The sequence below is a fragment of the Trachypithecus francoisi genome, unplaced genomic scaffold (assembly GCF_009764315.1).
Source record: "Trachypithecus francoisi isolate TF-2019V2 unplaced genomic scaffold, Tfra_2.0 Lachesis_group21, whole genome shotgun sequence".
In the NCBI taxonomy this organism is placed as follows: domain Eukaryota; kingdom Metazoa; phylum Chordata; class Mammalia; order Primates; family Cercopithecidae; genus Trachypithecus; species Trachypithecus francoisi.
Window position 1 is genome coordinate 21405459 of NW_022681467.1, and position 24315 is coordinate 21429773.

General features: G+C 46.5%; 2 protein-coding genes across 2 annotated transcripts; one reads left to right on the plus strand and one right to left on the minus strand.

The window, feature by feature from the left end:
- Positions 1 to 12845: 12845 nt before the first annotated feature.
- LOC117068257 lies at positions 12846 to 14950 on the minus strand. Its single transcript, XM_033185341.1, has one exon. It carries the CDS (start codon positions 13927 to 13929, stop codon positions 13405 to 13407), a length of 525 nt encoding a protein of 174 aa, XP_033041232.1. The 5' UTR covers positions 13930 to 14950; the 3' UTR covers positions 12846 to 13404.
- Positions 14951 to 16122: 1172 nt separating this feature from the next.
- PROKR2 (prokineticin receptor 2) lies at positions 16123 to 24071 on the plus strand. The gene is made up of 2 exons (XM_033185340.1): positions 16123 to 16618; positions 23141 to 24071. The coding sequence occupies exons 1-2, from the start codon at positions 16161 to 16163 to the stop codon at positions 23835 to 23837; spliced, it is 1155 nt and encodes a 384-aa protein (XP_033041231.1). The 5' UTR covers positions 16123 to 16160; the 3' UTR covers positions 23838 to 24071.
- The last annotated feature ends 244 nt before the right edge of the window (positions 24072 to 24315 follow it).

Genomic DNA, 24315 nt, shown 5'->3' on the forward strand with positions numbered 1-24315 from the left:
GTCACTTGGAACAAATTACTAAAAAGATCACAGAAGGCATTGTGGCACAACAAAAAAAATCTCTAAATTCCTTAGCTCAAATGGTTTTAACAAAATGCTTCTGTTTTATAAAGCTAATTGCTACAAGTCTGGCTCGATGCATAAAACTTATAGATAAGTTAATTTTGTAACTTTGCTTTTTTGACTTTTGGTTTTTGGCTGTTAGGTTGCTTAGAAAATGTAAGGGTTTAAATATGGCCTGGAGTGTGAATTGGCTGTACATCTTTGGCTATTAAGTCTTTTGAACATAGGGGTCCCACCAACAGAATGGATGGAATTAGAGCAGGTGGCCACACCATCCAGGCAATGATATAGAACAAAAATAAAAGTTTGGCAATCAATCTCCTTCTGAAAAATCTCAGCCAAAAGGTGGAAATAAGAAGTAAAAATAAAATCTAAAGCCCCCCAACCAACTGAATGGACCCCTTTTGGCCAAGGGAACCCGAAAGAAACCTTAAAATCTGAGTTCCCAGCTGTGATGGGATGGGAAGTCAGACATTCCTCATTCTATTGCCTCCCTTTTGGGGTTTAGAAACAACAATTGACCAGCATTAATATTCAAAGAGGTATCATGAAACTGATAGAATAGACTTTTTGTGGCAATAAGATACAAATTATAAAGAAGACCTAAGGCCATGCCAGGCAAGGTTAAGTCATGCACCTCTCCCCACACTTAAAGAATAAGCAATTTCTAACTGCCACGAGGTTTTTCTTTTTCTCTAGCAGTTAAATAATCACTGGCCTTGAGATAAGCAATATTAAAACAATTTGCAGTTCATCCACCACCAGACACTGACTAACTGACCCCCTGTCCCACAAGTCATTACTACAGCTTTGATTAGACAAAAGACTGGTTTCAGTAACTTCGCCCTGCAAGAGACCACTGACCATGGACTGGTTCTGGCCGGTTCACAGAGGCTGCACACGTGAGTGCCTTCATGTCTCTATTTCACCCTTTGATGTATAGCGCCTAATTCTAATGCATTTATATGTTAAGTCTCCAGCCCAAAGTGAATATGGGATGCATGTAACACATATGTTTGCTTATCATGCATGAGTTACGACCCCCTTCATGTACATCCGTAGTGCCTCCTATAACCTGTTGGAAGTGTACACTTGGCTAGCCCATTCAGCATAAATTTCTTTCTCATCTTTCTTTCCCTTCCATGAATTGCCTACCTTTGCTTTCTGCTGGAGGCTATGCTTCCCAGCCTGTCAGAATGACCACCCTGCAGGCTGTAATCCTTTATAAGAAATAAAAGTCTCCTCTCCAAATTTAAGAAGACCTTGTGATTTTTCAGTTAACATATCAAACTCAAAATTGACATCTTGTGAATTTCTATAAATATACTTATTTTCATACAAGAGGCATATGTGCCACTGAAAGATACATTGGGACTTCTAAATCTTCTTTAGTTGGGTTGTTAACATAGACACACTGTCCAGTAGAAACACCAGGTTTCGGCCAGGCGTGGTGGCTCACACCTGTAATCCCAGCACTTTGGGAGACAGAGGTGAGTGGATCACTTGAGGTCAGGAGTTCGAGACCAGCCTGGCCAACATGGTGAAACCCCATATCCACTAAAAATGCAAAAAATTAGCTGGGCATGGTAGCACACACCTGTCATCCCAGCTACTCAGGAGGCTGAGGCACAAGAATCACTTGAACCTGAAGGACGGAGGTTGCAGTGAGCCAAGATCATATCACTGTACTCCAGCCTGAGAGACAGAACAAGACTCTGTCTCCAAAACGAAAAGAAAAAAAGAAACACCAGGTTTCAATGAAGGCCAATCAAGCCAACCTCAAACACATTTGTTGAAAAAAGTTGTAAGAAAATCTCTTATCGGAGAACTCAGATTTTGCTGCATATTAGAATCATCTGGAGAAGCTTTTAAAAATCCCCAAATCCAGGCCACACTCCAGACCAATTAAGTCAGAATCCCTGGGATTACACTCCAGGTATCAGTGTTTCACTACTCCCTGGGTGACTGCAATGTACATCCAAGGCAGAGAAAGAGAGCCACCAAGAGTGCCTGTTTGTAAGCGTGTTTTTACGTGTGAGATGTAAGTCACTTTGCAGCCTGAGCAACTGAGAGAAATAAGAATAGAGAAGCATAAGAAGACATGTTCACTCATCTCCAGTTTCTACTCATAACAATTTCACGTCCTAGTGAGGGTAACATAAAATGAGTGCTCTGATGACCAAACTTCACAATTGTTCAAAAATGCTTCATTAGATTTTTTTTCTCTTCCAGGTTGCCTCCTAAACTCTGGACACTTACCAAAACACTCCAGATTTCCAACTGTGTAATTAGAAGATTACATGACTGAACCATTTTCTCAATAACCCTCCCCAGTCTGAGGATTCTCTATTCTATCACTTCCTGCCTGGCAAAACGCATTTTTAAATCTCTTCGTGAAGGTTATTCTTGGCTTGCTATTCTGAGTTCCTTGGACTCTACTTCCCAACAATGTTATGGCTCAACGGAAAAACTCCTAAAATGTGTGCATGAAAGTCATTGCGTCTACATTGTGACTTTCCCATAAGTGTCTTTTGTTGCTCAGGGATTTCATCTGCATTTTACAACCTGGCTCCTACAAATTCTCCACAGATTTTAAAACCAAAGCTCTCTAAAATAGGCCAAACTAGTTTTCTCTCTAGACTTTCACAACCTTCCAAGGCACCACTGAATAGTTAGATGCCTAAGTCATGTCACACCTACAGTGTAAGACATGACGTATAGCCCGCTATTCTCTGAGAAAGAAAATAACACACTAGGGTGAGAAGTCAGAAGAAATTTGGAAACTTTGTAGACTCCTTGCTCCAAATAAGATTGATTCAACTACTTTCGCCCAAGTTGCTAGTGTGACCATAGACGTTCCCTGCTAGGACTGTCCTATCCAGCCCAGAGGTGAGCCTTCAACTGAATCAAGTTAGTTATTTTTGTAGCAGTAAATACACAATACAATTTGAAACAGAAAACCTAGGAACATCCATAATATCTCAAAGAATAGTGTAAGGTCAATGATAAGTATATTGACCTCCAACTATAAGAAGAGAAAATGCCTTGTCATTCACAAAGGCTAACGGGATGACATTTTGAAATACATGCCCAGCAATATTGGGTCTAAAGGAATGGTGAGGAGAGGAGGGAAGGGCAGTCAGTGGCAATGGAAGTTCCATGTCACCAGAAGAGCAGAGAAGAGAAGCCCAGTCACTGGTCATTGTGTTTCTGCTCCATCCTTCTCTTTCGCTGCCCCAGACCCAGCTTGGCCAGTCTTCCTAGTTTTAAAGTGAATAATGACCCATCAGGCATGCCTGTTCTTGCAGGGAGAGACTAAAAGAGAATCAGGGGCCCTTGACACAGCCTGGAGTGTCATCAAGCACAGGAGGGGGAAGTGAGGCCTGGGTGACGCAAAGGGCACCAGCAGATTTCTGGAAAAATGCAGATGGGTTTTTATGTCTGATATGGGAACAAGGCTGAAAATTACAAACAGATTTCAGAAAGCCATGAGCCACTTTACAGGGAAGGGCTTCGAACAGAGTTCGAAGAGGAATAGTCTTTCTCTGAGCTGTATACCCTCATTCAGGGTAGGGAGTGGGGGCTGGAGAAGCCACCTAGACATGCCTCCACCTGCCCCTGCCCCTCTCCTGGCAGACAGGACCCTGTGCCTTCCTAGGTGTTCCAAGTTTCTGAAATGAAAATTTCTCAAAGAAGAATGTCTGTTCTTTCCCATAATAAACCATTTGTTTGTCAATGGTAAGTCTCAAAAAACTACCTTTGATTTCACTCATTCATTTAATGGTACAGATTGAGCCCATATGAGCTCTATTTTTTCCTTTAGCTATACATAGTAACACATTTATCAACTTCTATTCAATCATATCCTCCACACTTACAAACAAGGGTTGCAGTTTCTTAATGGAATATGCCAGGAGAGAATACTGCCAGCCCCACAGTAGCATTGATCTGCCTGAGAAGGGTAGGGGGGAAAGTTCTAGAGCTGTTTCTGTTCACGGGAATGGAGGAGAGAAGTGCTGTCCTCCCCACCCACCTGCTTGGAAGACACTATATGAATCTGCCTGCCTCTACCCCAGCCACAACTAATTGAATCAACAGTGGACAAGTGTAATAATGGGCTATTTCCTGGGTTGTGTTCTGCACAAGGAGAGGAGCGGGTAGGTGCAAGAGAAGCCTAGGTTGTGAGCAGTGGTTCAGGGCTACATCTGCCTGGTGGAAGGGAGCCCTTTTCAAGTAACACAAATGCACTCTGTGGGCTACTGGCTACCTGGGTATATGCTGGACCCAAGCTGGGTCAGTTAAATTCTCTCTCTTAGGCATGTCAGATTCATGGGCTTTAAAACTAGGAAGTCTGTCCAAATTGGGTCTGGGGCAGGGAAAGAGAAGGATGGAGCAGACACAAAATGAAGATGTAGAGAACCAGGCAGAGCCCCCAGAGAGTGGAGACACAAGCAGCTAGGATGACCCTCAAGCTGTGATTCGGGTCCCCAAGAGCCCTGATGTGGGTTTCATGACACACACCACAGCTATCTACCCCAGATTCCTCTCCCCAGCTTGGGCTTAAGTACATTTCTGGTGGTTGCAAAGAAGGATGCTTCCTTGAGGCAAAGGCTTTGTGAAAAGCTACTTCCCAGGCACCTTTGAGATGGATTGCCTGCATCCTATGCCTGGTCAGTATAACCCCACTGATGGGGCCTCCTGACTTACGGAGGGTTCACCAGTAGACTCAGCTGTTTCCTCAAGGAGACTTTACACTGGTTAACCATTTGACAAGATGGCTCTTAACCAGTTGTTTGGCTATTAGAAAATATTTGTTCAAAACTACCCGGGGTTTGGTCATTCCCCAATCAACATTTCAAAGGCATTGAATGTGTCAAAATGAAATATGTTGTTTATAAGGTATTAGATATCTGTATAACTTTTGTTTTTGTTTTATATGTATGCAATCTGTGTTACACAAGTAATTCATGACTTCTGTGCATCAATTTAAAAATAGGAACATTAAAACTTCCTCCATAATTCCACCACCCAGAAGCAATCACTGCTAACACATTGCAGTTTCTCATTCCAAGGCATTTTTCACTTGTCTAAGTATCTAGATTTTAACCACCTTTCTGTTACAAGAATTGCCTTCTTGGAGAGCCTGCCTGCCTTGATGTGCCATTTTCATTAATAACAGTTTTTAAGGTGAGGCTAAAAGAGCTTAGGGGGAAAATAATAACTACAGTAGCCTATTGGAGCGACCATCAGGCACAGATGACAGATTCTACCATTTAGTTCTGGGAGTTGCCAGACTTTTGTCTAAACCAATCCAATTGCCAAATTATCCCCCTTACAGTGTTAAAGTATTGCCTGCAAAGGAAAATGTGGAAATAATAGCTGTCCCTTTCAAGAGCTGTTCCTGCCTGCCTTAAGAAAAACAGCAACAATCACTACCTCAAGACATAAAATAGAAGTCAGCCCCCAGCCTGTAAAACTTGAACCCACCAGACAGGCCTCAGAAAGATCGTGGTATTAACTAGCCTGGGAAGGTGCGCAGAAGTAAATGGGGAGATGCGGACTTCAAAACTCTCTGAAATTCAATATCCAGAGACTCAGATTGAGTTAGTTGGCCTTAAATAACAAGGAAGTTGCATTCTAAACTCTAGCTTTGCACGTCATGATGCAAAAAGCATTCTGTGGGAATGAACATGCCATGGGGAAAACAGTTAATATCAGGGAGGGCTTTTGCTGTTAAACACACACACACACACACACACACACACACACACACACATTGAGGAGGTGGTGGCACGAAATAGAACCAGAAGGAGGAGCAATCTTGTGGGGCAATCTGATGTGGACAAGTTCAGTGGAGGGCTCACTTCTTCAATTCCTACTTTTTGAGGTTTTATAACATGGTTATTTATAAAGTTTCACCTCAGCCATCTCTCATCTACATTTTCCCTTCCTTCTTTCACTCCACCCTCATCTCTAGCTGGGTCTCTCAGTTACAAGTCTGGGTCTCAGCAAATAAAGATGTATGTCTGTGGAATCAACCTAAATGCCCATCAATGGTAGACTGGATAAAGAAAATGTGGTACATATACACCATGGGGTACTATGCAGCCATTAAAAAAGAATGAGATCATGCCCTTTGCAGGGACATGGATAGAGCTGGAGGCCACTATCCTAAGCAAACTCACACAGGAACAGAAAACCAAATACCACGTGTTCTCACTTATCGGTGAGAGCTAAACAATGAGAACACATGGATACTAGGAGGGGAAACAACAGACACTGGGGCCTATCTGAGGATGGAAGGTGGGAGGAGGGAGAGGCTCAGAAAAAATACCTATTGGATACTATGCATATTACAAAATTATCTTTACACCAAACCCCGTGACATGCAGTTTATCTATATAACAGACCTGCACATGTACCCCTGAACCTAAGAGTTAAAAAAGATGTATGCCTGCGTGGGGCCTCCTTCTTTCCCCAGTCCTGCTTTTGCTGTACAAAAACCCAGTGGCCTCTGCTGGTCCTACCCACACCATATCCTCATCCTCCCTCCTAAAAGGTCCCCTGGGGTCAGGGATGGTGTTGTGTGGTGAAGGGGGTGCATGTATCATAAGATGGGGCTGGAAGCAAGTGTGCAATTCTGGTTCACACACCCTCTCCCCAACTCTCGTTTACCATTGCCCTCAAAGGATAGCACAGCACCAACGTCCCATGCCCCTGGATGCCTTTGTCTAGGGATATCTTTTATCTCTTCCACTGAGGATGTCTGCGATGGGAACAGTAAGGTTTTGGAGCTATAGGCTTCTTTATTCCCAGTTCAAACTCGAATGATACAAAGGCCAAAAATGTGCCACCAGCTGCACAATGTGAACTCCTGAGGCTGCAAGCCAATCCAGCACTTCTCGGCTCTCATCCCTACCAAAGCATTTCTAGACTTAAATGCTAGATGCCTTCTGTTTTAAAAGACTTGCATGTGTGTGATTCAGGCCATTTATTGGATATGTAGTTTCTCAAAATCTACTCCCAGTTCCCTGAACAAGCCATGCCAAGGATAACATGGCATCTCTCATCCCATCCTTGCCCCAGCTCAGCTACACCCCAACCTTCACTTTTCAAAGCCTTGCAAGCCACATGTGTTACACAGAGCTGGTACTCAAAAACAGCATGATGAACTTGTCACTGCTTTTAGCTTTCTCTTCCCAGCTTGTGTGTTTTTAGTGATGTTTTCAACTAGTAGAGGTTCAAAAAATGTACAAACTGAATTAAATGTAGGAGAAAAGCCCCAAACTGAATGTTTTATTTTTAAAATGAAAGAAAGAAAAGCAGTCACACAATCTTGGCTGATACACAATATTACAAGAGAGGGGAAAAAAATGCCCCTCTGTTGGGAAGATGTTCTGCTCTTTCTAGGCAGGATTCATTAAGGTCCATTTCTTCGAGTCAATGATTTCCATCAGAGTGTTTTCAGTTTTCCTTTTTTTTTTTTTTTGTAGGAAGCTTGGTAAAGAATGAATACTCAAAGAAGCCAAGAAAGTGTTATTGATATGCGGAATAAGAATCTCCCAGCATGGGGCCAAGGCATGTGTATTTTGAAAAAGGTCTCAATACACACTCAAATTTGAGAGCCGCCATTATGGTCTGTCAATACCAGGCCATCTGGGCTGGAATGCCCTTGGCCCCAGGGGCAAATGTGGGTCTTGGGAAGCTTATTCATTCCTCTCCCATTTTTTTCCAGTTCTTGCTTCAATACCACACTCCTCCTAAGACAGGAAGATTTCACTCAAGTTAGTGTAGTGGAAGAAGCCTAGATTTTGGAATCTGGTTTGAATCCCAACTCTGCCACCCACCACCTGTGTGACATTTAAAACTTAACCTGTCTGAATCTGGATCTGTTAGGATTTCTTGATAGTAAGCAACAGAATTCAGCTCTGAGCAAATTAAGCTAAAAAGAGAAATTATTGAAGCAATGAGGTGGCTCACAGAATCAGAGCAATGCTGAAGGAGCAAGGCAGGCAGCTCTGGGATCCAAGACGCGGGAGCTAAATGGGGGGATTGCATCATTTGACCTCATTCTTCACCTCTCCCCTCATCCGTGCCCTTTGCAGGTCACTTTGCAGCACCCACCCATCGTGGGTGGGGTGAATTGCCCCAACCCATGACTCTACACTCAGGATGTAAACCCTAACCCTACTCCCCGCCCCACAGCAGTAAATATCATGACTCAAATCTTTGTCTCAAGATCCGTTTTTAGGGGAATCCAACCCAAGACAACTTAGTTCACGTCAGGACACAAGCCAAAGTCACATTTCTCAAAATATCCAGGTTAACTAACTCAGAGCTCTATGTTGCTCATAGTGAAAATGGCTTTCTCTCTCTCCTCACTCCTCCCATAATGAGCCCAGGCATACCCAAAGCCCGTTTTGTTTGCATTTGAACTTACAAAGTCCAGGTAACTGGGTCACCTCTCAGGGGCTGCATTGTGGAAAGCGGGCAAAGAATTTGACTTTTAACTTTCCAAATGTCTACACTATGTGAATTTTTTCCACCTGAGTGCTCCCAGACCCCCCCCCCCCACCCTCTGACCTCAGGTGATATACCTAAAGGAGGGGGTTTTCATCCTTTCCTGAGCTCAGGGCAAGACAGCATGTGAACACCTGGATAGAGGGTCTTCAGCTGGAAGAAGACAAGCCAGAGAAGATGAGGCTCAACATAAATTGATAGCCAAGTGCCTCCTTATAAAACTAAACCCTTTCTGGCCATGCACGGTGGCTCACACATGTAATCCCAGCACTTTGGGAGGCTGAGGCAGGCAGATCATGAGGTCAGGAGATGGAGACCATCCTGGCTAACATCTCTACTAAAAATACAAAAAATTAGCCGGGTGAGGTGGCGGGCGCCTGTAGTCCCAGCTGCTAGGGAGGCTGAGGCAGGAGAATGGCGTGAACCCAGAGGCAGAGCTTGCAGTGAGCCGAGATCGTGCCACTGCACTCCAGCCTGGGTGACAGCGAGACTCCGTCTCAAATAAAAACAAACAAACAAAAACAAAAACAAAAAAACTAAACCCTTTCTATAATCTACCAAGCATGGATCTGAACGTGGAAGCCTTCAGTCTTTCTTATTAGTTAAAGCACCATCCTCTCCTTCATCTGCCCTGCCAGTGAACAAGGTCGTTTCCATGAAGGGATTTCATTAACTAAACTATCCATCATAGAATCCAGTTTTGAGTGCATTGAGGAGCTGCTTCTTGCAAGAACTTTGCTGTCTCAACCCACCTTCCTCCTACCACTGCTTCTCTCTGAGGGCTCAGAAAATGTCTTTTTCGGAAATAGTTTTAACAGCAATTACAAATTTCTGACCAAAAGCTCTCTGGCTTTCATTTAAGCTTACCTTTTTCTTGGGTCTTTCTCCACAGACGGGGAGCATGGCTGGTGGGCACTGACCTTGATATCTTGTCTCAGTCCTGACTATCACCTTCCTCCCTTAGAGTCAGATGGAAGCCGAAGAGGGAAAAACACCTGGGCCAGGTGAGTCAGCAGGTGTATCCTATAGAGTCACTCTGCAGAACCCCATGGAAGCCAGCTGGATGGAAGGAAAGGTAGCACCAGGGTCAATGCACCTTGAACCATTAATTAAGCTTTGTCTTTTCCACCTATGAGTCATAGAGTTTAATTACATTTACTTTCAAGGTTAAAAAGTTTACCTAACAATATGTCTGCAGTCAAAAACAAGGGCACATTCTTGATTTGCTGATTGATTACTCCCAGAGAGACACACAGAAACACACAAAAATCACTTGAGGTCAGTTTCTTGAGAATAGTGTTGTTTTCAATTTCTTGTTATCCTAAACAATACTACTATCAATATCCCTTTAGAGAAATCTTTACCTGCTTTGTTCGTTATCTCCATAGAATAAAGTCATAAAAATAGAATTTCTAGATTGAAGTTTAAGGGAGGTACGTTTTTAAGACTTTTTTCTTTTCTTCTTTTTTTTTTTTTTTTTTTTTTTGAGACAGGATCTTACTCTGTTGCCCAGGCTGGAGGGCAGTGACATGATCATGGCTCATTGCAGCCTCAAACTTCTGGGCTCAAGTGATCCTTCCACCTCATCCTCCCAAGTAGTCAGGACCCCAGGTATTTACCACCAGGCCCAGCTAATTTTTAAAACAAATTTTGTGGAAACAGGGTCTCACTATGTTGCCCAGGCTGGTCTCAAACTCCTGACCCTAAACCATCCTTCCACCTTGGCCTCATAAGGTGCTGGAATTACAGGCATGAGCCACTCTGCCCAACCTCAAAGCTTATTTAATATGTATTGGCAAATCAAGCTCCAGAGAATCTATATTCATTTCTTTACAATTAAAAAAGTTTACATATAAAACCTTTATAAACCTGTGGCTTTGTCTTAGAAAGGAGTCACTTTCAAGAAACATAATTCAAATGTCACAAGTAATTTAGGGGCCAGGTACTGTGATTCACACCTGTAATCTCAGCATTTTGGGAGGCCGAGGCGGGAAGATCGCTTGAGCCCAGGAGTTCAAGAGCAGCCTGGGCAACATGGCAAGACTTAGTTTCTTGTTTTTGTTTTGTTTTCTAAAAAGTAAAAAAAAATAGCTGGGCGTGGTGGTGGGCGCCTGTATTTCCAACTATTAGGGAGGCCAAAGCTGAAAGACTACTTGAATCTGGAAAGTCCAGGCCCCCAAAAAGTAAAACTAAAAATAAATTTGGGGTCAAGTGCAGTGGCTCGAGACTATAATCTCAGCTACTCAGGAGCCTGAAATGGGAGAATCACTTCAGCCTGAGAGTTTGAGGCTTCAATGAGCTACGATTGTTCTATTGCACTCCAGCTTGGGTGACAGAGTGAGACCCTGTCTCTAAAAAATAAATGAGTAAAAAAAAAAAAAAATAGTAAAAGTAATGTAAAAGAAATTATCTGAAAATCAAATTTACCTGACAAACCCTGAGCTCTCTCTCTCCCCTTTATACACACACTGACACATATTCTGAGTAGTTTGGTGGGAGGTGGGGGGGATCCTAAATGTGGTTCCATCTGGTGATCTCAGGCTGACCCACCAATTCAACCCTCCCTCTTAGGGAACAGCTTTGAGAGATGTTATTCTGAGGCGCCGTTAACCCACTCCAATTTCCTGGATTTATACTAGTGGAGTGGCTGCCATGGAATAATAAAAAACATTCAGAGTTAATGTCGTCAAAATATTATACCTGTTAAATTTTTATTATTCGTGTCTCCCAAGCAGATTCAAACATATAATCTTCTGGCCCTGTATCAAAGTATCCTTACCTCATCCATTTTCCTCAGGTCCAGTTGTTTGTAGATAACGCCTCCCCTGAGGCTCTGCAGCAACTCCAGCCTGCATGGATTTTCTTTCCTCCCCTTTGCCTCTTCCCCTCCCTCAGCATTTTATCATGTAGTTCAGCTAAGCCTCTCTCACCCAGAAAGACTTCAGAGAGAAGACTCTTTCAGAGACAAGGAGAAGAGACTTTGGGCTTGCAATTAGAGAAATCTCTTTGACTAGAAGGGGAAGTCCGTTAATAATTTTCACCTAAGTCATCTCCAGTTCCCCAGTTCTTACCAGCTTTGTGAGCCCAAGTGGAGATGTCAGTTGCCTCCAAGTACATAATGCAAAGTCTCCAGCTCCTCTCAAAATCCCACTCAGCCCGCCCAGTTTCTCTGGGTTCACACCCAGTTCAGTCTATGAACTCCAGCGGAAGTATGGCTCCTGCCTGCCTCGTTGAAGGGAATGTCCCTCTGCTGCCCTCCTGTAGCAGCTGTGAGATTGACGGCCTGCCCAGAATCTCCTCTGCTCACCTGGACTCACTGGCAGATGCAGTTCCAGGCACCATGACACTTCCCACCCAAGGCCTGAAGCTCTTCTTTTCAGCCTTGGGCCTTCTGCACCACACCGGGACACAACTCAAAAAGTGAGGGACATTCTGGCCCTCAGGGAATCTGTCCATCAGTGGGGGGTAGGAATTGATGGCTGCTGTGAACAACCATGAGGCATGTTCCACACGGTCTGCAGATCAACTGGAGTGAGCCCCAGTGGCACCCTGCTTGTTAGCATACCATGTATGGGCCCTTCTCCCTTCCCTGTCTCACTTCCCCTCCATCTGTTTGTGCTTCCCGGGATCCGCTCCCAATAAACTACCTGCACTCAGGTCTTTGTCTGGGAGTCTCCTCGGGGGAAACCCAAACTAACACAACTCCTCATAGCACTCTGTTGCCCTGTTTTCTAAGCACCCACTGTCTCCCTGGAGACCACATGTCCATCCCCAGAGAAAGCTCCTACTCTGCTGAGGGCGGTCAGGACTTGAAGTTACTACAACGACATCTGTGGGTTGCCAAATCTGTGTGGAAGTAACCATGCCTTAACTCATCTCAGAGGATTCCATGAAAGCCCCAGCGGGCAGATGGTCCCAGGGGTCTGTTTGCCCCATTGAATAGGGCAGGCATGGTCCATAAGCGGAGAAGGCTCTAGCTGAAGTTGGTAAGTATGCACTATCCCAAAGAATATGTCCAGAGTATGTAACTGGCCACCCCATCATCTCCCCTCCTCAAGCAACAGAGCTTCTTTTGCCTCCATATCTGGAGGTTGCCCTGACCATGTAGAACATCTGCCCAATCGCAGCCCCTCCCCAGGAGGAAAGCAAACAGCTGGCTCTCCTGCCTTTGATCATGTGGAAGAGATGCTAAGAGGTGGGCAGCGTGGGGTCACTTAAGGTAGGAAAGACAGAATCACAGAATGTCACAACCGGAAGGGGTTTGAAGTTCATTTACCCACAAATTTTTAATTGGCAGCACTGTGGACTGTGTTCAGTCTGAGACAGGTTCTCTTTGGCCAAAACAAGATTTTTGCTTTAACAAACCCGAAGAGTATTTTTAAAGTTCTCAAATTCCAGATTCTCTTGAAAACAATGGGAAGCTCTGACAAAGTGGAGTCCATGTTCCCACTTGCCAATAATCCGCTAGCTGGGGTTTAACGACGGGGAACACCTTTTCAGACCTTCAGAGTCCTGCCACAGGTTCAATCCTGTACGCCCGGAGCTTCCTGGGCACCAGTCATTTGAATGGGCAGTTCCTGTGTTTAACCAGGGAGGTCGTGGGAGGAGTTCGAACCTGTTAGAAGCAAAGTAAAGGGCTACGGACTCTCCGGACAGATAGGCTGAGGCACTCCTGGGATTGTCTTTGCAGGGCCATGGGATCTGATAGTGGTGGTCGTCGCAAAGTTTGGGTGAGGACTTCAGGGGCTTTGAGCAGGGCAAACTGCCCCCATCCCCAGCTTCCTCCTGGGGGCCTCCTCCTTCATCGCCATCCCCAAAGGCCTACGCCGCACTTGTCGGAGCCGGGCTTTCCTTGAAAGGGTCACCTTCAAGTGGGTGTGGACGCTGGCACTGGGCACCTCCGGAGGACAGGACTCTCCGCTCCTGCGCGCGCGACCCGGGTGCGGTGCCACAGCTGGCGGCAGAGGGCGGTGCTCCCTGTTCCAAAGCGCACGGTCGAAACCCGGCTACTGTGGTCCGATTCAGACGGGATGCGAAGGCGCTGAAATCCCTGCGAGGGGAGGGCCCCGGTGCCCAGGGACTCGCGTCAGCGTGGCCGGAGCTACGGTGCCCGCGCCCTGGACGCACCAGCCCGAGAGCACGCGGTGGGGTGCGGGAGCTGGGCACCCACCCTCGGCCTCGAGTAGGAGGAAGGCGGGGACCCCGGGGCGGAGTCCAGCGCGGGGCGGGGCGCACAGGTCTGAGACACTGGAAAGAGCTGTGGGGGCGGAGCGCCAACTCCAGCTGGAACCCAGAGACCGCGACAAGCCGGAGGAGCGCGCCGGGCGGAGGAAAAAAGAGGGACATCCCCCACGCAGCGGCTCTGCAAGTGCAAGTCCGGGTCCTCGGGGCGCAAACCGAGTGGCCAGCCCGCGCCCAACCACCCTGGGACCCTCGATCCGGCTTCCGGAGCCGCAAAGCGCACAGAAAGGCGCAGAGGCAGGTAAGGGCTTAGATCTTTGCAGTACCGGGACTCATTCGGTGCGGTGAGGGGGTCGCTAGGACAAGGTCCGACGCCCACTTTTTTCTCGAGCATTCTGGCTGCTTTGCCTCCCGCCACTCTCGGGGCTGGCTCGAAGCAGGCGAGTTGGTTTCAGGAAATCCCCTCTGGGCCCTCTAGAACCGGGTAGGGGACGGTAAGCGGAGTCTGTGGTGTGCGGGCGGAGGGAGTCAGCGGGTAGCTGAGCTCGAGGGCGAGCTCCAAAGTGCGAGCTCCAAAGTGCAGGGCAGGGCGCAGGTAGAGGGGCACCTTCCTGAAAGGTGAGCAGAAAACAGCAAGCGTCCGTGGGGAAATTCCCGCGCACCGCATCCTCCACCCACCCGCCGCTTTTTCCAGCCAGGAGGTCCCACAGCCTTTGCTTCTCGAGCCTGAATTTCTGACTTGATTCCTGTCCTAGCCAGGGTGTCGCCTCTGGACACCGACCACGCGGCCGCGTTGATGGGACGGGAAGGGGGCTGCTGGAACGGGTTGCTCCCGGGCGGAGAGTGCAGTCTACGAAAATGCGGCCTGAATCTGTCCCAGCCCGGGCGCGCCCTCTCATCTTGGGTTAGGGGGCTAGAAAGCCGAGGAGGGGTAGGACTCCCGATTCTTGGTCCCAGGCTAAGCAAAGGCTGCGGGGATTGGTCGCATGAGACGGAGGGGCGACCTGGAGGGAAGACACCTCCCGGTGTGGACGCCACTGAGATTTGCACCTCGCCTCTTGGAGGTTTTCACCTTGGGAAAGCAGCTGGCGGGCGCACCCTAGGTTAGGATGTCTTTTGCTGGCGCGCAGTTCCTGTCCCTCGGCGTTCTCCTCCTCTCGCAGGAGTGGACCAAACGCATTGTTCAGCTGGGACCCAGCATCCCGCGGCGCCCACAGGTGGAGTCGTTCCAGGTGTGCTGAGAGGCGAGGGGAAGGCTACTCACAGCTCGACAGCCAGGGCCCCTTTCTATAGGTGTTGGGGTCTGGGCTCTTTTTCCAGCCCCTCGGTGAAGCCTTGTACCATGGGGTGCCCTATCTCCTGCGGGCTCAGGGCTTCAGAGACTATTTTCCCTGTTTTGAGACCTTGGTGACAGGACATGGTGCCTTTCAGGCAGGGTTGACTCTGGGTGGAGAACTAGGCCAAGTGAAGGAGGTCAGGGAGCAGATCCCAAGTTGGAATAGGGTGGGAAGGGCAGCAGAGGATTTCTTTCTCCAGCTGGTTCCCAAAGAACAGGGGAGCAGCAGGGGAATTCCCCTCCCCCACCCCACCACAGCCTCCTCCACCTACAGCTTCCTGGTCATGCACTCAACAGATTCCTGTCCAGCTCCTGCTATGTACCAGGTGCTGGACTGGGCAGCAGGAATTTGGTTTACAAGAAGATTAGGACTCCGAGAGCATAAATCACTGGCTCAGGGTGACTCAGTCTGTCCATGTGAAAATGAACTTGGTGATTTCCAAGTCTATGGCTTGGTCAGTACAGAGGGAGTGGTGTCCTGCTTTGGAGAGAAGACCCCGCAGCATCCTGGCCCTCCTGCTTCATTGTCCCTGGCCAACAGGTGCCACAACATTGTGACAGCTGTAGGAGCCTGGCCGGCTCCTGGGAGCAGCCTTGGAAACTTTCCAGAAGCCCCTGTGGGAGCTGATGTGTTGGGACTGGAGGATGTGACTGGGCAGACAAAGAGGCTGTGGCCCCTGGGCAAAGGGCAAAGGTGCACATTCTTCTTGAGAGTTTTGGAGAGTCCGATCCATCCTATGACATCCTTCCCGACAGCTGGGCAGCCCCTGAGGGTTTCCCAACTTACGAATCTCAGGTCTCCTTTCCCTGCATCCTGGGTAGTTCCATCTGGTTAGGCAGTGGGTCTGGTTGGCCTATACTCGGGGAACTCAGGGAATGTGACCACATGTTCTCCTGCATGTTGTCCACTGGTTGTGCCTCCTTCCAGGATCCAGGATGGCGAGTCAACTCTCCCCAAGGATTTGGGCAGGGTGCTAGGCTCACTGACCCCGAAAGAGCAGAAGGTCTGGACCCCCACCCCTCACACCTCCCTCACACCGCTTTTCTTGCGGACATCACCATGGCAGCCCAGAATGGAAACACCAGTTTTGCACCCAACTTTAATCCACCCCAAGACCATATCTCCTCCGTCTCCTTTAACTTCAGTTATGGTGATTATGACCTCCCTATGGATGAGGATGAGGACATGACCAAGACCAGGACCTTCTTTGCAGCCAAGATCGTCATTGGCATTGCACTGGCAGGCATCATGCTGGTCTGCGGCATTGGTAACTTTGTCTTTATCGCTGCCCTCACCCGCTATAAGAAGTTGCGCAACCTCACCAATCTGCTCATTGCCAACCTGGCCATCTCTGACTTCCTGGTGGCCATCATCTGCTGCCCCTTTGAGATGGACTATTACGTGGTACGGCAGCTCTCTTGGGAGCATGGCCACGTGCTCTGTGCCTCTGTCAACTACCTGCGCACCGTCTCCCTCTACGTCTCCACCAATGCCTTGCTGGCCATCGCCATTGACAGGTGAGGATGGTGGGTGGGGTGAGTGATGGGGCTGGGCCTGGCTGTCTCTTTCCTCACTTAGGTTCTGAGAGGCTGGCATTGCTCCAGAGAGGAATGCTCACCAATCTTTGGAGGGCAAGAGGAGGTCTTGTTTCTCCAGTTGTGTTCTGTTCCCCCAGATATGAGCAAGACTGAGGCTGCTGAGTGGCCCATCTCTGGGCCATGCCCCCAGATACCACATGTGCTTCAGATACAGGCAGGCCACACGACAGTGTGTGGCATCAACACAAAGGGAAAGCAAAAAGGGCAGGCAGCTACTACCTAGAAGCCACATGAGAGTTAACTAGGGCAGCTTCCAGTCAGGAGAACATGTACCAAGCTTTTCCTGTAGCCACCCTCCAGGTGGAGATGTGAAACATTTCCATCACCTGCAGCTGTGCTCCTCACCAGTCAATCCCCCCCCACCAGGCAACCACCAATCTGATTTCTATCATTACAGTTCAGTTTCACCTGTTCTTTAACATCATAAAAAGAAATCATACCGTACGTGCTGTTGTTTCTGATAGACTTTGTTGCAGAGCTTATTTTAAATGAGATAACAGGGTTTGTTTGTGCAAAAGAGGAAAGGACATGCTTGCTTTTGCTTTTCTGCATACGTTGGTGTGCTCATTTGCATACATTTGCATAAGATATTCCAGACGTCCTTGCTCTATTTTATTTTTTCCTTTCCTTTATGTATTTATTATTTTATTTTTTGCTTTTATTATTTTTAATTGACACATATAATTGTAAATACTTATGGGGTACAGAGTGATATTTCTATGCATGTATACAATGTGTAATGATCAAGGTAATTAGCATATCCATCACCTCAAATGTTTATCATTACTTTGTGTTGGAAACATTCAAAAATCTACTCTTCTGGCTATTTGGAAATTATATAATAAATTGTGTTCATTATATTCACCCTATAGTGCTGTAGAACACTACAACTTACTCCTCATCACCAACACTTGCTCTATTTTAAATTTATAAAGTAAAATGTATAATAGCAGTTTATGACAAATCTTACACAAGTTTTGTTTATGTGAACAGTTGCAGGCCGGCATCAGGCCATCACTGGCTCTGTTCGAGGGGACAGTGGTCACTTTCTCATGTTTCTCCAGTTGTGTTCTGCTCCCCCAGATATGAGCAAGACTGAGGCTGCTGAGTGGCCCATCTCTGGGCCATGCCCCCAGATACCACATGTGCTTCAGATACAGGCAGGCCACGTGACAGTGTTGCTGTCTCTTGGTTGTGTCTCTTGGTTGCTGTCCACCATTGTAAGCTGTGCTCATTAGGATAATCTGCTTAGTCATCCTTTTTCCTTTCATCTTTTCAACTCTTAAACTTTTCCCCTGTTCTCAGTGCTGCTTAAGTTTGTTCTCTTTAATCAACCAGTTTAATATTTTTCATTTTGGTAATAAAATACACAGACGGGTGTAGGAAGCATCCTCCTTCCTTTGTATAATATGATTCCTGCAGGAAAAACGATTTTACTACAACTCTGAGGCTCTCCAGCCCCGAAATCAGCCCTTATGAAATGTGTACCTATCAACCAACTGCACAAAATTCTCCAGGGAAAATGGTGCAAAGTATCATTTGATAGAAAGATACAAAGTCAGCCCGGGCGCGGCTGCTGAAGTCTGTAATCCCAGCACTTTGGGAGGCTGGGGCGGGCAGATCACCTGAGGTCAGGAGTTTGAGAACAGCCTGGCCAGCATAGTGAAACCCTGTCTCTACTAAAAACACAAAAATTAGCTGGGCATGGTGGCGGGTGCCTGTACTCCCAGCTACTTGGGAGGCTGAAGCAGGAGAATCGCTTGAACCTGGAGGTGGAGGTTGTCGTGAGCCAGGACTGCGCCATTGCACTCCAGCCTGGGAAACTCTGTCTCAAAAAAAAAGAAAAGAAAAGAAAGATGCAAAGTCAGATTCCTGGGCTCCACCCCACCCTCTTGAATGGGAATCCCTTGGGCGAGGTCCCAGGAATCTGCATTTTTATCTAATTCCTCGAGTGATTCTGATGCTCACTAAAGTGAGAGTGTATTAGTCAGGGTTCTCTAGAGGGAGGGACAGAACCAATGGAATATATATACATGTGTATACATATTCCATATATATATATGGGAGTTTATTAAGTATTAACTCACATGATCACAAGATCCCACAATAGGCCATCTGCAGGCTGAGAAGCAAGGAGAGCCAGTCCGAGTTCCAAAACTAAAGAACTTGAAGTCCAATGTTTGAGGGCAGGAAGCATCCAGCATGGGAGAAAGATGTAGGCTGGGAGGCTAGGTCGGTCTCTCTTATCACATTTTTCTGACTGCTTATATTCTAGCCAAGCTGGCAGTTGATCAGAATATGCCCACCCAGATTAAGGGTAGGTCTGCCTTTCCCAGCCCACTGACTCAAATATTAATCTCCTTTGGCAATGCCCTCACAGATATACCCAGGATCAATACTTTGTATCCTTCAATCCAATCAAGGTGGCACTCAATATTAACCATCACAGAGAGTAAGTACTGTTCCTAACCCCCCTTGTCCCACTGAAACCTTTGTCTTTATAATGCTGGTTTGGTTTGGTTTCGTTTTTTGTAACACTGGAGTTTCTTGGGAAACAATTGCCTTGTTACAATACCACAGACAATAGAGTGAGTCCTTTTACACCCCAAACCAACTCTGCCCCAGCCAACTTCCCAGCACCATCAGCAGCTCCATCATTCTCTCAACCATCCGAGCAGGGAAAAGTTACCATCATCCTTACCCTTTCTCCCTGTCCTACCTCCACTCACCCCACCCCATGTGTTCAGCCATATACCAAGTCATAGCAGCTCTCCCTCCAGCTTCATCTCTTAGAAAGTCATACCTGGGCCATCATAATGCTCTTCTAACCTGTCTTTTCACTCCCCAGGGGCTCCTGACTGTCCCCTGAAATCCATAGTCATCCATATTAAGCATGGGAATATCACCATTGATGGATCTTCCTGAAACATTTCATTGCTTACAAAATATCTAGAAATTCAAGTGCTTACAGAATACATGTCAAATCCTGACCCTAGCATTCCAGGGCCCTTATAATCTGATATCAATCTTTAATTTGCTCTCTTTCTAAGGTCATGCTATGTATGGAGATACTGATAGTATTTTCCAGGAGACAATGTGTTTTAAGCACAATAATTATGTTTTCTATCTTTCTCCACAGTGCCTAGCACAGAGACTTATACCTGTGTCTTAGCTTGGGTTACTCCCAAATCAGACTCTGAGACAAAGATTTATGTGCAGATAATGCCCAAGTAGTAATTAAACAAGCTTTCACTGTGGGCAACTAGAGCATATTCCTGCTGAGGGACTCATGGAACCAGCATAGATCACAGCTCTACAGAGAGTTCTTCTAGAGGTGGGAGGTAGGAGGGAGCTGGGGTATTTATACACCAGTTCCCCATAAGTCATTGATGAGAGCTGCTCTGGAAATGCTGTACAGGTGGCAGGTGGTAGGACAGGGAGAAAGGATAAGGATCCTCTTCTCCAATCAGGTTCTAAACTAATTGAAAAAAAATAAAGCAAAATGCTAAGAAAGATGGATGACCAAACTCTCACCTTTGCCCTGATGATGCATATTTTGGAGAAGGGGGCTTTTATCACTGGGCACAGCCAATCTCAGAATTAGATAGGCCTGTGTACTCTAACACACGTAGGGTGGGAGAAGCACAGGCCTCCCTGTCCTACTACAAAGAAATATCAGAAGGGCCACCCAGTGCTGTTTCCATATGCCACAGCCAGGTCCATCCAGAGAGGAGCCCAGAAGGGGTCCTATTTCAAGTCATAGATACCCTAGAAGGAAAGGATTGGCCTCAAGAAACACATCCAAGCAGACAGATGAAAACAAAGACCTTGCAGATGTCCTTCTTGCCAGCAAATGAGTCATAGGAAATGATTAGCTTAAACAATGTGCAATAGCTTTCAACATCCCTTATGTATGTTTACCTTCTCAGAATATGACAAAAAGCCTTAGAGGATGTCAGTGATGTTATTAATTATCCCCACTTCACAGATGAAGAAACTAGGTCCCCCAACCAAAAGTGATTTATCCAAGTGCACAGTTTGAGTCCAGGTACACAGCTGGAATCCAGGTCTTCTAAATAACTCTTAGGCCAGTGTTATTGCTTTCTAATTTGTTTGATGACAACTCTAAATTTTGGAACATCATACAATGAGGAAGATGTTATTGGAGGAAAAAGAATGAGAATTTAGGAATTGACAACAGAATAAGGAGAAATGTGGAAATTCCCTTTGGCATGGATTATTGAAATACTTTTCATGATGGAGCCAGGTAGAGAGCTATAAAGTTGTGAATTTGTTCTGCATTATCTAAGGTCTTTGGACTCAGTATGGGAGGCAGAATAATGTCCCTCACCCAAGAATAACCACATCCTAATCCCCAGGATCTATAAACATGTTACATTACATGCCAAAGGGGAATTAAGGTAGCAGATGGAATTAAGGTTGCTAATCAGCTGATCTTAAAATATAGAAATTATACTGGATTATCTGGGTGGGCCCAATGAAATCACAAAGATCTTTAACTGTGGAAGAGGGAGGCCGAAGAGTTTGTGTCAGTGATACAATGCAAGAAACTTGATTGGCCTTTGCTGGCTTTGAATAGGAAGGAAGTCATCAGCCCTGGAATGCTGGCATCCCTAGAAAAGGCAGCAAAAATAGATTCTCTCCATCAGCGCCTTCAGAAAGAAATGCTGCCTTGCAAACATCTTGGTTTTAGTGCAGTGAAAACCATGTCAAACTTCTGACCTCCAAAACCATAAGATAATACATTTGGGTTGTTTCAAGCCACTACGTTTGTGATAATTTGTTACAAGCAGCAATAGGAGACTAATTCACTCAGTCATCACAGAGAGACAGTGATTGTGAGATGTCCCTGACCCCATCAAGAATGGGCCTGCCCATTTGTTCCACTCTGCAGCCCTGTGAGCCTTGTACCACACAGGCAGGTCATGCAGGTTAATTTGGTAAGGCCAGGTCACATGCATGGGTGAAGAACCCCAGCAACCATTGTGCATATGAATATACCTCAGTAGGGTGCAGCCAGTGGTTGGGGTAGGATCCAGCTTCATCCTAGATCTTCAGAAAGTCAAAAGCTGGAGAGAGCCGTGCTGCTTTGGTATCTCCTCTGATGGAATTCAATGGATCAGAGCTACTAGCAGGCAGGGGGCAGGCAAGAGAAGATAAAACAACTTTGTGGCAGAAATATTGGCAGGGACAGGAAGAAATAACGTGACAGAAGGCCTTCTTAATCCAGCCAGAGACTTGGAAAGAGTGACTAAAGGGTCTGATCACAAAGGAAAGGCAAGTGGGATAGAATTTTCTACAGGCAGCATCCTGCTCTTGTTCTCACCTGACTCAAGCTCCAGGTATGAAGTACACATTCATTTCTAGGGTTCATTTGTTTCCTCCCTGTCCTTCATGCTCTTATCTTCATCTACCTTATCCCAAAGCATTCTTCCCCTACCCCAACCATAAGATGCACAGAAATGATGCCAGGGCACCAAGTGTCTAAATAGGTGTCATTAAGTCTCTCTGGAAAGAAAGTATTCAATCCGCGCAAATGAGCTCATTTCCCACAAAGGGCTCCAGTCTCTCTCCCAGACAGTGTGGCTCATTGGAAAGGGCAAGGGTAGATACTCATGGTGTCACGGTGACTTCACACACCTTCTCATTTGAGCACAAGATGGCCCAGGGAGGTGGGAGCATAAGCTTTGTATCAAGAGCCTGGATTCTGGTCCCTGCATGATGCGAGCTTGGGCAAGGCATTTACTTTTCATTAGAGTCCCTAGATTTCACCACAAGCCCACCTTGACCCTTCTGCCTCTGAAGTGCAGGATGACAGCTCATGGGAGGGGAAGCAAGTTCTTGCCCCCTGCCCTGAGAAAGGCCCCTACCTCTTTCTGGGGCCACAAGCCCTTCCTTCACCTAAACCGTGAGCTATTTGGAATGAAGAGCTTTGAGCGTATTATATGTTCTTGGGCAGAATGATAAGATGGAAACCCAAGGTGGTATAATAGGATGCTTAAGAATGATAACAGGCCATAAGTATTTATTGAACACCTACTATATACAAGGTATTTTACAAAAATTACCACATTTAGTGTTCACAGTAGCCCTGCAAAGTAAGTATCATCTTATTCCAGGTTGCATTTGAGGAAATAAATCAGAGAGATTGGATAATTCATCCCAGACCCCAAAGCCAATCCGGGGAAAAGCCAGGATTTATTCAGCCTGTTTGACCTAAAGCCTGTGCTGTTTTCACTAAAACACTCCACTATGCCAAATGATGTTGCTAAAATAAGATGAAGCTTGTTAAAGCTGGATAACAGGTACATGAGGATTCACTGTGCCACTATGTCTGCTTTAGTGTATGTTTGAGGTTAGTTAAAAACTAATGTTTCCAAGCATTCATCATTACTGCTGTTGGCTTCCCTCCCCCACCAGATATCTCGCCATTGTTCACCCCCTGAAACCACGGATGAATTATCAAACGGCCTCCTTCCTGATCGCCTTGGTCTGGATGGTGTCCATTCTCATTGCCATCCCATCAGCCTACTTTGCAACAGAAACCGTCCTCTTTATTGTCAAGAGCCAGGAGAAGATTTTCTGTGGCCAGATCTGGCCCGTGGATCAGCAGCTCTACTACAAGTCCTACTTCCTCTTCATCTTTGGCGTTGAGTTTGTGGGCCCCGTGGTCACCATGACCCTGTGCTACGCCAGGATCTCCCGGGAGCTTTGGTTCAAGGCAGTCCCTGGGTTCCAGACGGAGCAGATTCGCAAGCGGCTGCGCTGCCGCAGGAAGACAGTCCTGGTGCTCATGTGCATCCTCACAGCCTATGTGCTGTGCTGGGCACCCTTCTACGGTTTCACCATCGTTCGTGACTTCTTCCCCACCGTGTTCGTGAAGGAAAAGCACTACCTCACCGCCTTCTACGTGGTTGAGTGCATCGCCATGAGCAACAGCATGATCAACACCGTGTGCTTTGTGACGGTCAAGAATAACACCATGAAGTACTTCAAGAAGATGATGCTGCTGCACTGGCGTCCCTCCCAGCGGGGGAGCAAGTCCAGCGCCGAGCTTGACCTCAGAACCAACGGGGTGCCCGCCACAGAAGAGGTGGACTGTATCAGGCTGAAGTGACCCTCTGGTGTCACACAATAGAAAACCCCAGTCCAGTACTCAAAGCATCACCCACCATCAACCAAGTTCACAGGCTGCATGGGAAGTGACATCTGTGTTCACGCCTCCCCCATGCCCTCAAGAAGCCGAACGCTACAAAGTCATAACATACAATGACACTAGACATGAGCCAAATCAGCTGACATTTACTGACATCTGCTCGACACCTGCTGTGTCCACAATCCCAACAAGGAGATTAGACACAAGGAGCAGCAACTGACATGGACTGAACACATACTGTGTGCAAACCACACCAATGAGATTAGACAGGGACAGCAGGAGCTGACATTTACTCATTACCTACTGTAATCAAAAACATTTGATTTGATTACAATCAAAAACATTTAAAAACATAACAAAATGGCAGAAGCTATTGGAGCCCCCAAGATATCTCCAGATATATAGATAGTTCACCCTCCATCTTCCCTAATTCTGTATC